Below are 20079 nucleotides of genomic sequence, written 5' to 3' on the forward strand. Positions count from 1 at the left end.
GATCTATTGTAATGGGTGAAAACACACACACACACACACACACACACACACACACACACAAGACCCTGTTGCATCTATGCAGAATATAAAATGTTTAGAATAAGGTCTCTACTAGCTGCAGACTTGCAGAAATGATCGTGAAATAATTTATTTTAACATTCAGTGAGTACTTTTATCTGAAAGCACGACCTTTACCCTTTATGAGTTTTCCCTGTGCCACTTTTCCCAAGAGCTAAGCCCCCACTGACATTACAAGCTACGCCCCTGCGCTGGATCACAGTACCATCTGCCTTGCTGTTGGCTCTCTCTTTGAAGGCAGCTCATGTATACGAGTCGTCCTCTTATGTTTGAGCCTGTTGTTAGGGAACGACAAACTTGCGCATGCCCAGTTGCCCTCCCTCCAGAAGCTAATGAATATTTAACAACACTCGCGCTTTGATTGGACCGAGTTTCCCGTGTTGTGTTTAGAGTCGGGCTGTTTGGGGACTGCTCCTCCGTAAATTGACCATCCGGCTCGTTGCCTGAGGACTGCTGTGCTTCTGTCAGTGGAGGACTCACATCTGACTGTACAATAATGGACGGAGGGCACCGCTGAGGAGCCGCATCCATGCTCTCTGGAGTTTACCGGGAATAACTTGTGTACATTTTGGATTTGGTCGCTTGGCTTTAGGTTAAACAAGTCAGACCTTGTTTTAAACAGCGTGAACTTCCCTGAGGTTCGCTCAGATACTGGATCGCAGGGAATACGATAGCGAAGACTGCGACTGTTGTGAGGACACAGGATGGTAAGCGGTGTTTACACTGGCTGAGATAGTATGGCACTATTTGTTTAATATAGTCATCATAATCCAAATATTTGCCACGGAGCGGCGGTTCCTTCTTCTAGTCTGCTTATAAAAGTTGTCTCGGGTGTTAAACGTGTTTATTTTAAATATAAATTAAAAGTTTTCTTAAGTAATATTAACGAAATTCGAACTGATAACTCACATATCCATAAATATAACTCACAGGTTGCTTCACCGGAGGCTTTTAACAGAAAAAAAACTTAAATAACACTCGCTGGTCTATTAATCTTTGATCCCTGTCGACTGCTATTGTAACATATCCTACGATAAGAAGCGGCAACCTTGGCTGATTCAGGCAGTATTATAGTTTTTACTGCCTGTGGTGAAAGTAGTCAGAAAGCACTGATAAATTAGGTTCAGTGTCTTTTGTTAGAAAACCGGTTAGCCTTGGAGGACAATGTGTCAGGTGGAGTGTGTACTGTGTGCACCTTACTGTGTATCGGTGCATCACAGAGAGACAGGTTTTTCCTGGTTTCTGAATGCCATGCCGGCAGCAAACACACCTAAAGAGAAGTTATGGGAGATATTGTACGTTTTGCATGATTTTATTTTGGAAACAGTTCCTCAAGCCTGTCCTCTTAATAAAACAGCTGATACAGACTTTTAGCACATTTCCACTTAATGATATGGCTGCATCATTGATGTTGGAGACATGATGTTTATCTGAAGGGGGGTGCAATATTTTTTTGTGGCTTGTATATAGAAATATCCCGTAAGGCAACTGAAAAAAGTGCCCACCATTCAAGTTAGGAGCCTCTTCCACGTGTCTGTACAGTATCTCAGACTGTAAACTGCTTTGTCCATTTAAAACAGGTAGACCTGAAAGTTGTTTGCATTCTTTGATTCTTAGGTGATGCATTAAAACCTGTCGGTTTGGTTGAGATAATATCCAGTCAGCACAACATATGTAATCCCGCAGCATTTACCTCAGCTTTTGTGGACTTTTTCACACTCTTGCTAAAGCTACAAGTTTCCAGTGGAGTGTTATTTTGGTCTAGTTTCTTCTATGGTTGCCTAAATTTGATTGGGGACAAAATATTTTATGGTGTGGAAAGATATAACTTATCTCCCAAAGGAAGTTTCAACAGATACTTATAATACATTAAATGAAAAGCTTTTATTGATTTCCATTTGTATTTTTTTTCTTTTTACAAGAGGTTAAGAAGAGTATCAGTTCGTGCAGAGAAAATAGTCTGTCATTGTATCTGTCTAGAATAGCAGACACCAGCATCGCTCAGTGGTTCCTTCTCTGCCAGATGCTGAATAGCAAGTCGGCATGAGAGCAGCTGGTTTGCATTAGTCTCTCCAGCAGGGAGGTGCATACTGAGTAAACCCCCCTCTCCCTTCATCTCAGAGCTGGTGCTCCATTTTCAAACCCATCACTGCTGTAGAGATTTGCTCTGGAATTCAAGCCCTGTCCCTGAAAGCAGGATGAACACCCATTCTGTGAACCTGGGGAACTCGTTAGTCTTGTCGCTGCGATTCAGTGTGCTCACACACTCCTCGATCGGTTCCACACGTCTTTGTTACTGAGCCAAGTTTTCCACGCTTTGCTGTTTGGCCTGATGGACCCCATGAGTGTTGACTCATTCTACTGTTGCACTTGCTGTAAATCAGTGAGGACACGAGAAGCTTATAAATTGCTTATAAATGTGTCAAACACATTGTAAACACAAGTTGTCAACTACCAAAAAGTTTTTGAGCTGTCTTCTATTTTGCCCAAGTGTCAAATCTGGTTTTACAACACTTTGCAACTGCAGATTCTCTTTTTTGATAAGAAATTAAGCGTTTCCATTACTGCTACTGTTTATTATTATAAATTATTACAATCAGATGGACATTTATTTATCCTTTTCTTTTGATTTGTTGGTCGTGAACACATTCTGTGATGATATTATATTTTATTACATCTTCTCATTTGGACCAAATATCTTTACTAAAGCTAAATTCGGAGTCAACTGAACATGATTTCCCAGACATGAAATTGCTGGACTTCCTGCACAGAATGTGGCTGGATCACTGGGACCTTGGCTGTTATAATAATCTTTATTTCTTTATTGCAGTATGGATGCTATAAAAAATGTTTAGGACACACAGCAAAGGCAGGATGAGACTTTTGGTTTTGATTTGGGAAAAAATAAAAAGAGGGACTTCAGTCGTCCACACAACACGAGTGGAGGCTAAGAATTATTTCCACAGAAAACAAAGGTTTGATGAGTGACCTGTCACAAAAGAAGTATATTTTAATAGTCGTGACTTCATAGTAAGTGATATAGTGATGGGACATTGGGTATTTTTGTAACTATGAAGCATGATTCAGTGGAAGTGGTTAGGTGGGGACAGCTAAGCAGTGTTTTTTCTTTCTCTCTGTGTTTATTTATTGTGTTCCCTTCACCCGAAATTCCTCAGTAACTGCACAATTTGGCTCTGGCCTTGTTTTTAAAACACTTAAATCTCTGCCTGCTCTGCTGTAGTTCGGCTTCAGTCCTCAGCCACAGTGCTTTCAGTGATGCAGATAGGATTCAGCTACTTCAGCTGATCGTCGAAGGTCATCCCCAGAGCGAGCGTTCAGTGCCACAGTTTCTCTGAGATTACTCTTTTCTCTGAGATTACTCTTTTCGGTGTGACTTGTAATTAAACAGCTGAAATATTTTTATTAGGTCATCCTTGCATTTTTATCAGCTCATGTCAGTGGAGCTTGTTGGTCAGCGTCATTGGGCTGGCCGATCACTTTATACCAGACTGAAATATCAGGAATAATTTGATGACTTTTAAAAAATCTCTCAATTAGTTTTAGGTCAAGTGTGTCTGATGGATCATAAATTTTATAAACAATGATATTCAGCTCTAACTAAAGACTTTTTTTTTTTATTTAGCAGATGTTAGCATATTAACAAACTAAACTAACAAACTACACCTGCATCGATCAGCATGTTGACAATGTTAAGGTTTTAGCTCACTGCAGCACTGGGTGCAATAAGCCTCACAGGGAATTTGTCACGAACTCTGAACTTGTAAGTTTATCTGTTTATTTCAGTTTGAGTTTCAAATCAGTTTATCAGTTGTCTTTGGTGTCCAATGGAAAAGCTGTAGTTTGTCTGGCTTAGATTCTTCTTTCCAGCTCAGTGACACAACCAGCCTCTCTTCCACTTTGCAGGTAATTTGTTCATAGAGTAAAGGATAAATTAACTTCCTTATAAATGCTCTTACTGTGTCAGCATTATCCTGTAGGCATGCTTCGTGCTAGATGTTTGTTTATTCTCCTTGTTCTTTCACGCTGAACGAAGCAGTGTCCTATTATACCTGCCTATTTGCATGTATGGCTTACCTCATCGCAAACCAGGAACAAGGTCAGACTCATGCAAGCGCTCTTAGCCTCCCATCATCCCATGCCAGCCAGCACTCAGCCACCGAATCGCCTTTAACTCCACCCTTCATTTGTGTTGATGCTGCTAGCTGTAGGAAATTTGGCTTGTTTGTTGCTGTTTAGCCCGATTTGCTCACAATGAAACTGTGCTGGCACAGAAAATGAAAATATATGATGTGTTTTTGTGTTTTTCAAGAAGCTTGATACTCCCTCTGACACATTAGGTATTGTTAGTGAGTTTGCTTTTGTTGCTGCTGGCTAATAGTTAAGCTAATAACAACAAGGAATACGAACGTGAGTCAAAACCAGACGCAACCTGAAATTTTTGCATTTATTAATCGATTTATTTAAAAAAAAGAAAAAGAAAGTAACGCACAGTGTATTAAAAGGGAACCTTGTAACCTTTCTTTGGTTTCCTCTCATACTCCAAAGAAATGCTTGATCAGTAGGTGTGGGTATGTCTTAGCCCTGCAATCGACTGGCGACCCCACCTCTTGTCTGCTGTCATAAAACAGCTAATAGGAAAAGTGCACTGGATAAGATGGAGCCAGTTCTCTATTTGTGGATTAAGATATATGGGAAAAAATCACACAGCTGTAGACAGTGATCAATGAGGAACAAGAACTTAGTACAAGCTTTTAATATAAGGCTTGTCAGCTGTTCTATAAAAGACATAAACAAACCGACTGGAAAAAAAGTCAGAATTAGCTGGTTTGAATTAGCTGTCTTTTCTGGCACATATCCTGTGGCAGGCCTGAGTCACTGTGGAATCACCCACTGACTTAAGTGTCCAAACACTATAGTATTGAACTTGATGATCATGTATAAACACTAGTTCAGTCAGGGCTGTTATAATCGAAAGAAACATTTCCGGATGCAGTCATTTACATTTGTTGGAGTTGCTCTGGTCAGAGACGCTCCCGTCCATTAATCACACGGAAAGAGGAAAAGCAGAAGAACCCCCACCCTGTGCAAAAACAAACAAAAAAACAAAAACAAAACATCAGTGAGAACAGAAACAGAAGTCAGATACAGCAAGAAACAGTGGGACTGGATTGAAGGTGGGTTGCAAAGTAGCTTGCAAGGCTTTGCCTTAAATTAAAATGGCACAAGAGGAAAAAGTTACTTACTCGGTCCCTCTGGCCCTGCTGCACATCCTTTTCTGTCGTCGTACCCTAAACCAATCAGCTGTCATTTCTCATGAGTCGTGCATCAATCTAACCCCCCAAACACAACCCAGTCATGGCAGTTTTTAGTTTTTTATTTTGAAAAAGCAATTTACTGGGGTCCAGACTTCCTCATACCTTGTTTCAGTCAGGGGCAAATTGAGTCAAACGCAGCAGGTATTACGAACCACTGCAGTCCAGCGTTCTGTTAATCATAAACTGGGAAGCAGCGCAGTAACTTTCTGAACTAAACAAGCCTGAGTTAAACTTAGGAGTCATTATTTGTCTTCTCCATGAGTTCACTTTTATGGAGTCAGCATCATTAAAATCACATTCATAATTTACATGCACAAGACTTACGAAACTGTAGGAGAAATATCGTGTTTATTTCAGCATGAAAGCACAGGGATGATTAATTTATTTATTTTAAATCTTATTTTTTCCTAATGCAGAGTGGCTTAGGGAATCTTTGACTAACTTTAGCTACTCGTTTTATTGCAACACTGTATCCAGTACAGTTTTGGGCTGCAGTAAATTAATTAAAGTAATACTGTGTTTTGTTTTGTTTTGTTTTGTTTTGTTTGGGGTTTTTTTTTTCTACAACTTCAGTTTTCCAGCAGCTGAGGTCTGTTTTAAGTCCAGATTTTTAATAGACACAAAAAAGCAGAAGCAGTACCTCTGAAATCCAACTGCTCTGATTCATCTGGAACTGATCTCGGTGACCTTGACTTTACTAATTTCCTTCTTTCCTGGCAGTCGTTTGATAATGTCAGTTGCAACTGTAGCTTCTTAAAGGATTTTTCTCTGCACGGTGCACTATGAAACACTGGATGTATTATTATTATTGTTATTATGTAATCAAAAACAAAGCCATTTTTGGCAAATTACCGTAACCAACAACTTTAAGATTTCTTCCCTCAATGCCAGACTGACTCTTACCTTCTAAGAAGAGGGGACAGCTTTGAATAATTAGTTGGAGCTGAATGTAACACGGAAAGCTGGGATGGGTTTTAACATGTATTTTTGTGTGCTCAGTTTAGCTTGACTGTAGTTTGGATTTCACTGATTTGAGGCCCTATTGTGGCACCGGCATGGCTATGAATTGGTTTCCACTGCAGATAGTTTGTTTATGTTTAACTGAAACAGCTTTAAAAAGGAAAACGCAGCACTTAGTGACATGCCTCTTCAGCAGAGTTCCACCCTGAACCACATTGTCTTTGATGTTGTATTTTCATTAGCAACCTTATTGCTATTGTCATCCATTTAGGAGACTAATGTTTAAAGTATCCATTCACTCTTGATCATTATACCCTCTTTATATGGGAGGGGCAGCGTTCAGCCCAGCCCTGCAGGCCTAGCATATTAACGTCATCACAGCCAGTCGGTGCTCGTGTTTCCAAATCCACACAGAAGAATAGATTCCTTTTATTATTCCTTTGTAGAAGCTCAGACAACAGTGTGAGACGTCTAAGCATGGAAACTCAGGGCAGGCTTGTCGGTTGCATTATTTATGATGGTGTCCCAGTTACATCCAAGTGACCGCTGTCATCCTTGAAGTTGTGAAGTGGAAAGATGTCAAGAGAACCCACAGTCTCTGCACAACAATCTTCTACAGACAAAAATATAGAGCTGCTAATATGTGTAGCAGCTGGTTTCAGCAGGTGTAGAGTGGAAACTGGTGTTTTCCTTTCCTCATTTCCAGGTGAGGAACATTCAAATCCAGTCTGTGATCCACGACTGTCAGATGGAAATAGATGTCATTCCCAGTACAATACACCTATATTCACAAGAAGCTGTTCCTACACTACTCTATTTTTAGTATTTAATATTTATATTTAGTATTTGTAGTAACAATTTTTAGTTGTGCTATTTTTAGTAAGTTTCTGATTTACATTTTACTGGAAATACCTGGTTGGACAAAGCAGTTCAAGTGATTTAAAGGTCGCTGTCTGCTGCTGGTGTTAAATATGTGAGTCTGGAGGCTATATATTTCTCAGTATGATCAGAACTCATATTTTCTCTCAGTCTGTATGCAGTTGTTGTGACAGATTGCCTTCTTTCGTCATCCTTTTTTGTGTCGAGCCAAATGTGACTGCATGTTGGTAGCAGTACTACAATATGTGGTTTTGCAGTGATGCAAGATTGAATTTGACCTTTATAGTTATAAAAACATATTTTTGGGAGGTTAAACTGGTCAGCAAGCATTTCGCTACTGGGATCTAGCACGTCCCCTTTTTTTGTTTTCTTTTTAAAGTAATAATAGTCAGGAAAAATATGAAGGAAGGTGTTTTTGTTGATCCTGAAATCTGTGAAGTGATGCTTGACAGCGAGCTTGAAAGGAAACTGAAGCCTGTCTGAATCAGCAGCATGGGAAGCATTCGTGCAGGTTGTCCTTGGCAGTCACGGAGCAGAGAATATTGCTGAGCTTGTGGATAACATGCTGAAAGCATATCAGCTAATGCGTGCCAGAATGTCACTGAAGATGCATTTTTTACATTCCCATCTTCACTTTCTTCCATCACGTCTGGGCGGTGTTTGCAATGATCATGGAGAAAGATTTCATCGAGATATACAAGTGATGGAAAACTGTTATCTGGTCCAAACAAAGAGACACAGATGTGCGGTACAAGCCAGCAACAGCTCAAACATTTTTGAGCACACTGACCTTGTTTTACTATCTTCTGGTTAGTTTTCAGAATACGAAAGGCTTGTCTGTATTTCCCAGTGCAAACAAAAAACTAATTTTGTCGACCAGTTTTATCTTTAATCGCTTTAGTTTAGTGGAAGAGCTCCTCTGTGTGTTAAACTGTGAATGAACTCTTTAATCAGACTCCAGCTTTTAACTGTAGTTTTCAGCATTGCTTCTGTGTGTGCGTGTGTGTAGACCTGAATGAGCATCCCCTCACTGAGAAGCTCAGACTGGGCTCTGCTCCTCTGACTCCACTCTCTCTGCTTCCTCTGCCGAGCTCCTCCACCTCTCATCATTGTTTATCTTTTTCCTCTACCATGGAAAGGCCAGCTATCTTAGTCAGCGGTTTCATCTGCATCTGGCCCAATTACATGCAGTGACTAATCTTACACAAAGTACAAGCGTAAGCAGCAGAGACCAGGTGGGAATTCGGTTTAGAGAGTGGTAACCCCTTAAGCACTGTTTGAAATGTTTTGGATCCCAACAAGCGTTCAAGAGGGGAAAAAAGAAAATCGGTCAAAGCCAACCCGCTCGTTACTAGCATAAATGTGTGTTGGAGCGATTCCCTGACTTGCTTTGGCGCTACTGAGGAGACGGTGATTGTAGCAGCTTAGCTGAAGTAGTTCTAGAGGAAAAGAGTGACTAAATATCCTGTGTTTACTTCTTGGTCGGAGCAAGCAATATTCTTTACAGCTCACCTGCAGAGAGATCAGACGTCCTTGAGATTGTTAACAGCAAACAGTGACATGCCTTTTGTTGCAATAGCTACCATATGGCTCTGTTTGGAAGAGCGGAACCAGGGTGATAAAAAGGAGGACGAGGATCTGTTTTCCAGACAGTTTTAGTAACTTTATGTAATTTCAGTAAGCAAGTTAAAAAAAACTTACTCGTCTATAAGAAGGGAAGCTGGAGGTTAAAGCTCATGTTCACACTGTGCTGAAATGAAGTACTGGCAGGGGCCAACCTTGAAATATAGTTTGGAAAATGGTTGTTAGTAGTGGAAAGGATACATGATTTTCTGTTAATGAGCTAAAACACAAAAAAATCCACTGGTGTGGTCCTTAAAGCCTTTAACTTCAGCCATTTTCTGCTCTACCACTAAAAAGGTTTTTCTCAAAATACCATTCATACAGATTTGTTTGCAGTCTCACCACACTGTGATGCTTTACTACCATTACATCGATTATAGAATTTCTGAAATCCATCAGATTTATTGTTACCAAAACCAAAGAAAACGAGTCTCTTTTGAATCTGTTTGGATTTGTCCAGCATTATCGTCAATTTGTGTGTTTACGTTGTGAAATTATTGTGGGCTCCGAGCTTATCATACCCCCAAATCTAAACTGGGGAGTAATGACTAAACATCTCCCGGGCACTAACAGGTGGAGGCTGGGGTTGTGGAGGGGCTGAAACCGCAGGCAGTGACTCATCGACACGTCACGGGGAAAGATGGGAAATTTTGCTGCTTAAATAGACAAATAAACAAATTAGGAGGGTGTGTTTGCTGTGCGACGTGAGAAAAGTGGGTCGCGTTACGTGTGTGTGATGCAGTGCGGCTCGAGTTGCCCGGCTGATCTAACTCACAGGCGCCATTTAGTTTTTATGTCATCTACCCAAATATGTGCTGTTGTAAGTTAAGTGCTGCGTGTGTGTAATTTCTTAAAATAGACTTCATGATATCAGCGTTAGGAACAATATATTTAAACACAGCTCTGTCTTGGAATGGCAGCACAACTAATCTAATATCTGAGGGCTTATCAGATGTAGGGTCTCGCTTTAAGCGGTCTGATCCAGGCCAAAAGTCTGAAGTCATATCAACTAAAATGCTTTTCTTGCAGTCTCCTTTAGTACATGACCAGTATTAGTCTGTCTTGTACCACTGTTCTTAGGGTAAATTTAATTACAGCAGCTTTAGCTAATATATCCTTCAGTTTTTACTTTACTTCATTAAAATGGAAGTTTATTTTATCTCATGATGAGAAACAGGATGTCGTGCTGTATCGAGACCTTTTATCTGTACTCGTACTGCTAGCGATCAGCTTTACAGAGCATTCCTCAGCCATGTGCTTCTATGAAAGTTGTGTGATTTCTCCAGACTTTTGCTACAGTGTTCAATGGCTTTAGCTGCTTCTTATTTTAGAAGCGAGGAATTCATTCTCATGGCTTTAATCCAGATCTGTCTCAGAGGGCAGAGCAGAAACTTAGTCCTAACACACGGTGGACTCACTGTTTCAGACTCTGATGTGGAAGAAGGGGAAAAATGGCACAGAAGGGAGAAATAAGGGGGAAAGTGCCGCTTATGATACTGAATCAAACCCAGCCATTTCCTGTATCCCGAGCCAGAGCTGCTCACACGCTTTCCATATATGGTGATGGTATTTGCATGGAGGGAAAGCCTGGGCTTATGGATCAGGAGCGGTGTTGAAATTCCTTTGTAGTAACTTCTGGGAAAAGGTCTGGTTCCGTTTTCAGATTTGACGAGAGAAAACGAATCCAGTGTCTTCTCTGCCCATTAATATTTTTTTAGGGGAAGTTGTCACAATATTATATATTATATATATTTACATTTATATAGATCTTGTCATGTGTGAGCTCCTTCTGTGTATAGCTGTGCTTAGAGGGAAGTCTGCGGTTGCATGGTGATGATGTCGTTATGGCTACTATAGACTCCACATTATACCAGATGTCCCCTGTGTGTGTGTGTGTATGTCTTACTCCATCACCACAGACCTACGGTAACAGTAGTAAGATTTCCTGTAAACTGAGCCAAAGCGATTTCATACCATAAAACCTGTAAAAACTAAACCTGAGAAAGTATGCTCCATATTATTTACCATAAAAGGTAATTGATTAGATTAATAATTACTGCTTTGAGATGGACAACTTTGGTTTGTTGTGCAACAAATAAAAGGTTGTGTATCCACAATTCATGTAATTAGGTCCTGAGTCACAGTTATTTACTATCACGCTCTTCTCTTATTTGTTGTGCTCTTCATCTTAAACCTTATTAACAGGATGGCAGCAGAGTGGCTCAGTGGTTAACACCTTTGCCTATTAGCAAGACAGTCCTGGATTCAAACCCAGGTAACTGTGTGGCGTTTGCATGTTCTCCAAGTGCTTGTGTAGGTTTTCTCTAGGAGCTCCAGTCTGAAATACAGTAAATGCTAATCAGCCTCCTGATTTAAGGTGCTGCACTTAGCAACCTGCAAAAGTTCTTTTTGGTTTGTTTACAGTCTGGTTCATGTGCAGGGACTCAATTTAATACAATTGTAATGACTGCATGCAACAATAGAATAACTGTAGAGAAATATCTGCTACATAACTTTTAAGTGTCTGGATTTAAATGAGTGGAAAAGTGTCAATTAAAAGTATAAAATAAGCGTTTTTGGTTCAAAGTGACGCTCCAGCCAATCATCGATGTTACAGTCGGCACAGTCAGCTGCTCCGGAGCTGCTCAGCAGCAGAAGAGTGTGATTCTTTCAGGCGTCTCCCTGATGTCTGTACGTGTGCAGCTACTCCCTCAGTGGCTGCTGCAAGTATGAATATTTACTTAGTATGCTTCCCTCATTAGACAAGACCCAAGAATATGTGACTCTTGCCTCCTACGTTTCCAGCTTATTACCTCTCCCTTCTTGAGTCGGCACACTTTCATTCCACACATAGCAGAGAGAAATTAACGATATCATGTTCACTTATTTTCTCTTTGTGGTTGAGCCAGCGCTGTCTCTTAACATTGGCATTCCTGATGGACTAAAGGTGCTAACCTAAATAAGAATGTGAGAGCGTGCGATGGTAATTTCCTGAAATAAAAAGATCATCCGAGTTCGTCCGTCAACAACAACGAATAACACGGGTCTTTACTGAGGTCTATTAAGGAAGGGCAAAGGAACCTTGAGATGAACACAATGCATTCAGAAGGATCAGCCTCACTGTTATATGTTGTAATTTTACTGTACATAGTAATACTACTATTCTCCTATTTATATTGCAATTCTACACCCTTCCTCTGACATGTTTTTGTGTGTAAACAACACCTGTTGGAAGTCTGCTCATCCAGAAAATGGAAGATTTTTCCCTTTAGGTGGTTTTGCCCGATATAAATTTTAAATATTTCTTTTGTACAGTTTTGTAATGTTAGAAAAGCAAATTTACTTCACTACAAGAGGTGTTTTTGCTGCTGAGAGTGACATCATCCTGACACTGTTGACAGTGAAAGAAGTCAGCATCTCTCTCAGCCACACCTAAAAGTTGTAAGGCCTGTTAATCCGTATGATGTTGAGAAGTAATCAAACAGCAATTTGCTGCTTCCCACTTAATGGAAAATACCCGCTGAATTAAGCTGAAAAGCCGTAAACATTCCTCACCATCTCCCATGCTATGACTGAGTCTGTAAAGTGGTTTTAATCTCGCTGTTGTAAAGAATAAAGAGACTGTGGAGGATATTAAATGCTTCTGGCTCTCCTCTTCCTTGGACATGGTAATTTAGAGGTAATAAGTGAAAGCACAATGACTTTCCACGGTTAATTTTGTACTGTAGTGTTACGTTGTGGCTTTTTCCCCTTTGCTGTTTTTGTTTCTTTCCCTTTTCCTGCTGTAAAAGCAACTTTAGCGCTTGACTTTTATTCACATCTTGTACTAGAGTCTCTATGTGCAGGAAAGATTATAGCATTCAGTGGAAATCCAGGCTTACGGTTTTAATGTGTTGTGTAACGCTGGAATAAGCAGGACTCCGCGACCTCTAAGATTCAAAGCACAAGCCCAAGAAACCAGAATGAAGTTGAGGTTTAAAGTTCAGCCCTGATGCTGGTACAGAAGTTGAGAAAATAATTGGCGGCCTTGCTAAACTTCATCTTTGTCCTTGGAAACCACAGTTGAGCAACAGTTATTGTATTCACAGTTTTGTTGTTGTTGTTGTTGCTTCACTTATTTTTAACAATATGCAATAAGACTGCCTTTAATCGAACCTCACTTATCCACGGAAAATATAGAGGCATATTATGTACTCAAGACAACAAATCAAACATACACTTCTGACACAGAAAGTATCATCACTGAAAGAATGAAAGAACTGGGATTAATATGTGGGTCCTTTAGTAAGTGTCTGTTAGCATGCACTGTAATAAAGTTTACCCAACACTCTCTGAAACCACAGGCTGCATAAAAGACGGATGAAGCTACCGCAAGATCACCCACTGGTTTTGAATTCTGTATTTTGAGGACTAAGCGTTAGCATTTTGGCTGCTAATGGCTAAAATGGAGTTCACCGTTATCAACAAACATGATAAGGATTACTTAGACTGTGCAAATATCTGCTAAATAGTACAAAGATAAAAGACTAACCGCTGAATTTACTCACCAGAACTGAAGTACAAACTTCTTGAAGGGACTGTATATCATAGCAAAGCATTTGTCAGAGAATGCATTACAAAAGGAAATCTCAGACGCCACAAACACAGTCCAGGGGTTTACTTCAGTGTTTCCAATTACAGCTCAGCCACACTAGAATAAAAGTATGACACAACTTCTTTGCAGCCAGGAAAAATCAGTGGCTTCCCTCTTAATTACATGAAATTATTGTGCATTCTCTGATGGCCTATGAGTAGTTAGGGTCCTGAAATTGTCCTGAAAACATCCTGAAAGCGATGAAAGTCCTCCAGAATGACGTACCTTCTAAGCCTTTTATTCAGTTCAATTCACTTTTATTTATATAGCTCCAAATCACACAACAACAGTAACAACAACACTACAATAATACAGAGACAAAAGAGAAAACCCTAACAATCAGACAGTTTGAGCGAAGCGCTATGACAACAGGGGAAATAAAAAAACCTTTTTAACAGGAAGAAACCTCCAGCAGGATCGTGGGGGCTGCGGTGAGGGGACGAAGACAAAACGAAGACATGCGGTTTGGTATTGTTTGCACCTTTCCCCACCAGTTTTTTAGTTGATTACTTTCTAATATTTTCTCATCTCCAGCATCTTTATTTTCCATGACTTTTTGTGTGCTATATATCTAACAGCAAGATGGAAGCGACTGGCGGGAAGTAGCCTAAATCTCTCATAATATCTCTCTCCAATGAGTCGAAATTGTGTTCGATTTCTTCCATCACATGTAGACTCAGTAAAGCCTGAACTTCACTGCTGCTTCATTTCTATAACACTAGCTTTAAGAGCTGATGCTCACACGGCTGCTTTTTATTTTATTGATGAGCACCGACGCTGCATTTGACCAATCAGTGTGTCATGCTATACATCTACACCACATCACACACGGCTCTAGGAGAAAGTTTCTATTCTACAAGCTAAAAAAGATGATCGGCATGGTTCTGCCGCCACATCCTAAAATTACCAAAAAAAGCTCCCGTGGTCCAAAAGCCCCTAATGATTTCTTTCTCTTGGCAGTATTGTTTAAAGTCCTGCTCTGCTGCTTCCTCTCCCCACATTTCCTCCCTAAAGAGGGAGGAAGTCAAGAGTTAACTTGTGTGTTGACTAATGTTCTGGATGCTGTCCGTGTCTTTGAGTGGTTCTCCATCCAGGAGAAAGAGACTCACCCCTCGCAGCACATTGTGACCCTCGTCCACAGTAGCCAGACAATACTGACTCATAGCACATGATGAATGACTTCAGCTCTCCGGAGACTCAATCGACTAAAAAGAAAAACAGGGATGTAGAGAGAAGCCAGAGTTTTAGGATGCTGGATTAATGTTTAGAGCATCTTTGGCACCAAGCCCTCTTGGGAATCTGGCCTCGCACTGTTTTCATGTAAACATGTTTCTCAGGTCAGGAAATGTGTGTATTATTTATTTTTCTATTTTTTTAAATTTAAGCGATAATGACCATATTCCACTTTTGTTTGATTACCTGAGTGGTGTGGATACGAAGGTTATAAGTAGCAGTGTGTCTGCGCATCCGTGACGTCAGACTCTATACATGATCTCATTCTGTCTTTTTCAGTGACCTAACAGTTGGACTTTGTGTGTTTTTTGTTTCAGGGGAGCCGGGGGCACTACCGGTACCACTGGCAGAGCCACAATGTCAAACACAGCGGCGTGGACGACATGGTCCTGCTCAGCAAGATCAATGAGGACGCCATCGTGGACAACCTCAAGAAGAGATACATGGATGACTACATCTTTGTATCCTTTGCTCACGCTCACAGTTCACACCCCAGTGAGGAATAGCGGAGCCCTTCTCTTTCCTGCTATACCCAGAATAGCTGAATGGTCATTCGCTGTGACATATTAGCAATGAGTAATAGGTCAGCGTTGGAAGGTGCGCGGGGAGGAAAGGGCGTCTTTGTATCTCTAACTCCCGCTCTTTCACCAGACCTTTCACTGTGGTGCAGAATTTGTAAGGGGGTGGTGGTGGTGAGAGCATAGCTGCGATCTTTTAAACAGCTGTATTTGATTGTGCTACGGATTTAACATGATCTTCTTGAGAGCTATCATTTTCATACACTACATCACACAAATGCTGGGTTTAAGTTTAAAGTGCAGCTGTGGCCACACACACACACACACGCGTATTCACGACGTGAAACGAGATGAATGAATGAGTGCCTTGAAAGGCGGCTCTGAATGGCTCATTACATAAACATAAACCTCACTGTCGCTCGGCCAGTGCTCGGCATTACCAAGTTTACCAAATGCAGGCAGTTTCAGGTTCGACAGCTCTGAGTCTCTCCTTTGATTATGCTCAGTAAATATCTGTGACTGTGAGGTCTCCCTGCCAAGGCTGTAGGTCACTATGGGCCACCCACAATAGCTGCTTTATTTGCCTTGAGCTGCATTTTGGCTTCAAGGCATAAAACCTCACAGTGTTACATGGTCGGTCTATTCTCTGTCATTTGTAAGCACTGCATACTTATTTAGGCTCAGGCCTGATCGCCAAATACGCCACACTGCTGCACTGTTGCCATCTCTGTTGACGTCATGGCAATCAGAGATTAAGTGCTTTCTTTTCGACACAGTTTTCTCTTTGTGAGAGGTGATTGTAATTTGGTACCACTGGTTTGCTCCCACTCTGTAATCTCTTTAACTCACAATTTCACCAGACGTACATCGGTCCCGTGCTCATATCTGTCAACCCCTTCAAGCAGATGCCATATTTTGGGGATAAAGAAATTGAGCTGTATCAAGGCGCAGTAAGTAGATCCAGCATCATCTTAAGGAAATAAGCTTTTTCTGGGTCTCTGATGTTATTGAAGTGTCAGGCTGGTTTAGGCTGGTAACGGTCTGAAAGACAAAGGTTTTAAATGTACTGGGTTAGATGCTGTGAAAACTTTCCAGCTGCTGTCACAAACTTGACTCAACTGCTGGAGCAGCTTGGCAGCACCATCACAGAACATCCTGTTCGAGTCCGCCTCCTCTCTTTTGGCCAGCCCGTTGACAGTGAACTCGAATTCTTGAGCCAGGAACACACTGAAAAGCTTTAAAAATTCTAACAGACTGTGAAAGCATCACACATGCCAAATTCAGATCACATTTGCACACAAGTGCACTGGGTTTATATTTGCACGGTTAGCCAGCTCAAATTATCGGGGAAAAGTTTATATTTGTTCATAAGTTGTTTGAAATAATCACAAAAAGGCACCAAGTGCAACTGTTTTGGCAAAAGGTCGCTATTTTGTTCTAGCATCACAGACAAAAATGACATCAGTGTGTAATTGTATTATAGGGTTTTTTTTAATGGTTTTTGTGGGTTTTATAGGTCAGCCTGTCTCTGATTACATAATAACTTTATTACCCATAAAAGTTTGTTTAAAACTTCACTAGGTTTCCTTAACTGTCAGGGCACTGTAGCTCTCAGCAGATGTTACTATACCACGAGTTAATGGTGAATTAACTGTTTAATACTTTTTATATTAATAAAATGAATATGAAATATAACAAAATAATAAAATATAAAATGAGTAAGCCTACCCCTGAGCAGTGGTGTCCAAACTTTTTTACCTGACATCCCTTAAGCTCAATATTAAAGTATTTATCTCCTAATTTTTGCTACTACACTTTTTTTCTATTTTTTAGATCCATTCATTTCATGATATTTTAACCCGATTATTTTGCTAACAAGTTCAGCTGTTTATTGCACTAAAAACAATTATGGAGCCATGACTTAGGGTGGAATTCCACCAATTTAAAATAAAATTTCAAAATATTTTCTTTAAAATGAGGTCTTAATTTTAGTAACATTATTTCCCTGCCTTAAGGTGTAAAACCATTGTACCTTTAAGTTTGGTAACTTTATTACTGTGCGGACCATGAATTGTACTTTTATAGCCATGCTAGTAACTTCCTCTTTAACTGCTAACTATACTATTAGTGTAATTTATTATTAATGTTCCAGGTAGATTTTCATCTTTTTTTTCTGATATTTTTGCCAAAAATTTCATCATTTATTATTATTCTCAGCTAGCAGCTCTACTTTACTGTTCGTATCTTTAGCATACAGTTGGAAGAGTTTTGACTGTTTGACTTTGAGCTAAAATTTTACTTAAACAAGTCATGACTGTATAATTTTATACAGGCTATTTCAACTGTCTCCATATTTTAATTATTTGTATATTTTTATTTATTTATTGCTTATTTAATATGATTACAGAAATTAAGAATTATAACTGTCTGGCCCATCCAGTATAATTTTAGCCAAACTATTAGCGTTGATAGGTATATTTTGTGAGCTTTTCCCAACTCCCAAATACCTTTTCTTTCTAAAATTCTTGAAAAGGTAGTTTACAGCCAAATAATGGCCTTCCTGGAAAAGCAAAATGTGTTAGAGGTTTTCCAGTCTGGTTTTAAACCCTTTCATAGCACTCAATCAGCCCTTTTAAAAGTTTTTAATGACATATTTTTAGCAACTGATGCTGGGGACTGTGTTGTTCTTGTGCTTTTAGATTTGACAGCTGCATTTGATACTGTGGATCATGCCATTTTATTCTCTCGTTTGGAGCACTGGGTGGGCATTAGGGGCACAGCACTGGAGTGGTTTAGGTCCTACTTGGCGGGGCGAACTTTTTGTGTCAGTCTCGGTGACTATGTGTCGTCCTCCGCTCCTCTCTTGTGTGGTGTCCCACAGGGCTCAGTTCTAGGCCCCCTCCTCTTCTCTTTATATCTGCTTCCTCTTGGTTCTGTACTGAGAAAGCACGGCATTGCTTTCCACTTTTATGCTGATGACTGTCAGATCTATGTCCCTCTAAAGAAAAAAGGCAGATACCTTACACAGCCATTACTTCAGTATCTCGACGACATTAAGGCTTGGATGTCTGTTAACTTTTTAAATTCAGTGATAAAAAGACAGAGGTAATGGTTTTTGGTAGCCCCACTGAGACCCCCAATGTGTATGTAGATTCCTTGGCCCAGTATGTTAAGCCAACTGTCACAAACCTGGGGGTCAAAGTGGACTGTGATCTGAAGTTTGAAAATCAGATTAAGGCAGTGGTAAAATCTAGCTTCTTTCACCTCAGGCAGCTGGCAAAAATAAAGCCAATTCTTTCACGGCAGCACTTTGAGACAGTGATCCACGCCTTTGTTAGCACTCGGCTGGATTACTGTAATGCACTTTATATTGGGGTCAGTGTATCATATATTAGTCATCTACAGAGGGTGCAAAATGCTGCAGCTCGTCTTTTAACTGGCACTCGAAAGTTTGAGCACATTTCCCCTGTTTTAGCTTCACTTCACTGGCTGCCTATTTCTTTTAGGATTCATTTTAAAATTCTTTTATTTGCTTTTAAAGCTCTCCATGGCCTTGCCCCATCTTATCTCTCTGAGCTGCTACAGCCTTATACACCCACCCGCTCTCTCAGGTCAGCTGATCAGCTGCTCCTGAATGTACCCAGGACTGGGCGTAAACTTAGAGGAGATCGTGCTTTTGCTGTAGCAGCTCCAAAACTGTGGAACGAGCTTCCTTTAGAGATTAGACAGGCCAGTTCTTTACCTGTTTTTAAGTCACTCTTGAAAACCCACCTCTTTACCCTGGCCTTTGACACCACGTGAGATGTTGGTTTTTATTTTTATTTTATTTTTATTTTTATTTCAGTTGTTTTTAGGTGATTCGATGCTGTTTTATCTTGTTTTTTATTTTAATATAGGGCTGTTTTAATTTTATTTATTATGTGTTTTATTTATTTATCTTTGCTGTTTTCTGTTATTCTATTGTTTTAATGTATTTTCTGTACAGCACTTTGTTCCTGTGCTGGGTATTTTAAAGTGCTTTATAAATAAAACTGGATTGGATTGGATTGGCGCTTTTGCAACTATATATTTACTAATAACCTTATGTGTCTGTGTAAATCATTTGTTTTTGAATTTTCTGCACATGTTTTTTAGAATAGTTGAGCTAATTTGGAGTATTTGTAGCTGTGGTGGAGAACCACTGATCTGCTGAACATGTACAACAGCACAATACTGTGCGCATTTTGTCAGAATTTACACTTCCCATTTTTAAAATTGAAGGAATATATCACCCAGTCATACTGAATCCAACATAATGTTTATTTTGTAAATAACTGCCCCTGTCTGGGTTCAGAAGTGCTTTACAGCTGGGTCCTGTGGGGGGGCATGGCTTGGCACAGGCGGGAAAGAGGGGAATAGAAGTTTGGAGGGTTGGCTTTTCAGTTGTTGTGCAAAGGAGGGTGATCATTAAAGTTGGAGTTCTAACGTCAGTTGTGTGATTATTGCAATCACAACAGCAGGGTTTTTTTTTTACCTGTGTGATTAACAAGTCATTAGCCATTAGCACGTACTCTTGTATAGGGCTGTGCGATATGACCAAAATCTCATATCCCGATATTAAGACATCTATCGTCGATATAACGATATAAATTACAAAAATGTAACATTTCCTGTAAATTCTGTGAATCTCGGGCATCTCGACTTGTGAAGTGTTTCCAGCTGGGCGTCGTGTACCTGGAGTCGAGTGTTTTAACTGATGCATGGAACTATACATTTTTAGACGTAAGTTGTAACGGCCGCCGTTTTCTTTGAGTATTTATTACACAGCGTGCTGCGGAGA

General features: G+C 40.1%; 1 protein-coding gene across 2 annotated transcripts in view; it reads left to right on the forward strand.

Annotated features, from left to right (window-relative positions):
* The first annotated feature begins 395 nt into the window (after positions 1-395).
* The window catches only part of myo1ea (myosin IEa), a 51317-nt gene continuing 31633 nt past the window's right edge, over positions 396-20079 (forward strand). Inside the window, exons 1-3 of one of the 2 annotated variants that reach the window (XM_005467058.4) lie at positions 396-785; positions 15060-15203; positions 16121-16210. In XM_005467058.4, coding sequence (XP_005467115.1) covers positions 783-785; positions 15060-15203; positions 16121-16210 — 237 coding nt within the window. In that variant the 5' untranslated portion in view covers positions 396-782. The remainder of the gene's footprint in view (positions 786-15059; positions 15204-16120; positions 16211-20079) is intronic. The other variant, XM_005467059.4, reaches the window with a different exon arrangement.

This window comes from Oreochromis niloticus, linkage group LG1 (genome assembly GCF_001858045.2).
Source record: "Oreochromis niloticus isolate F11D_XX linkage group LG1, O_niloticus_UMD_NMBU, whole genome shotgun sequence".
NCBI classification, from domain to species: domain Eukaryota; kingdom Metazoa; phylum Chordata; class Actinopteri; order Cichliformes; family Cichlidae; genus Oreochromis; species Oreochromis niloticus.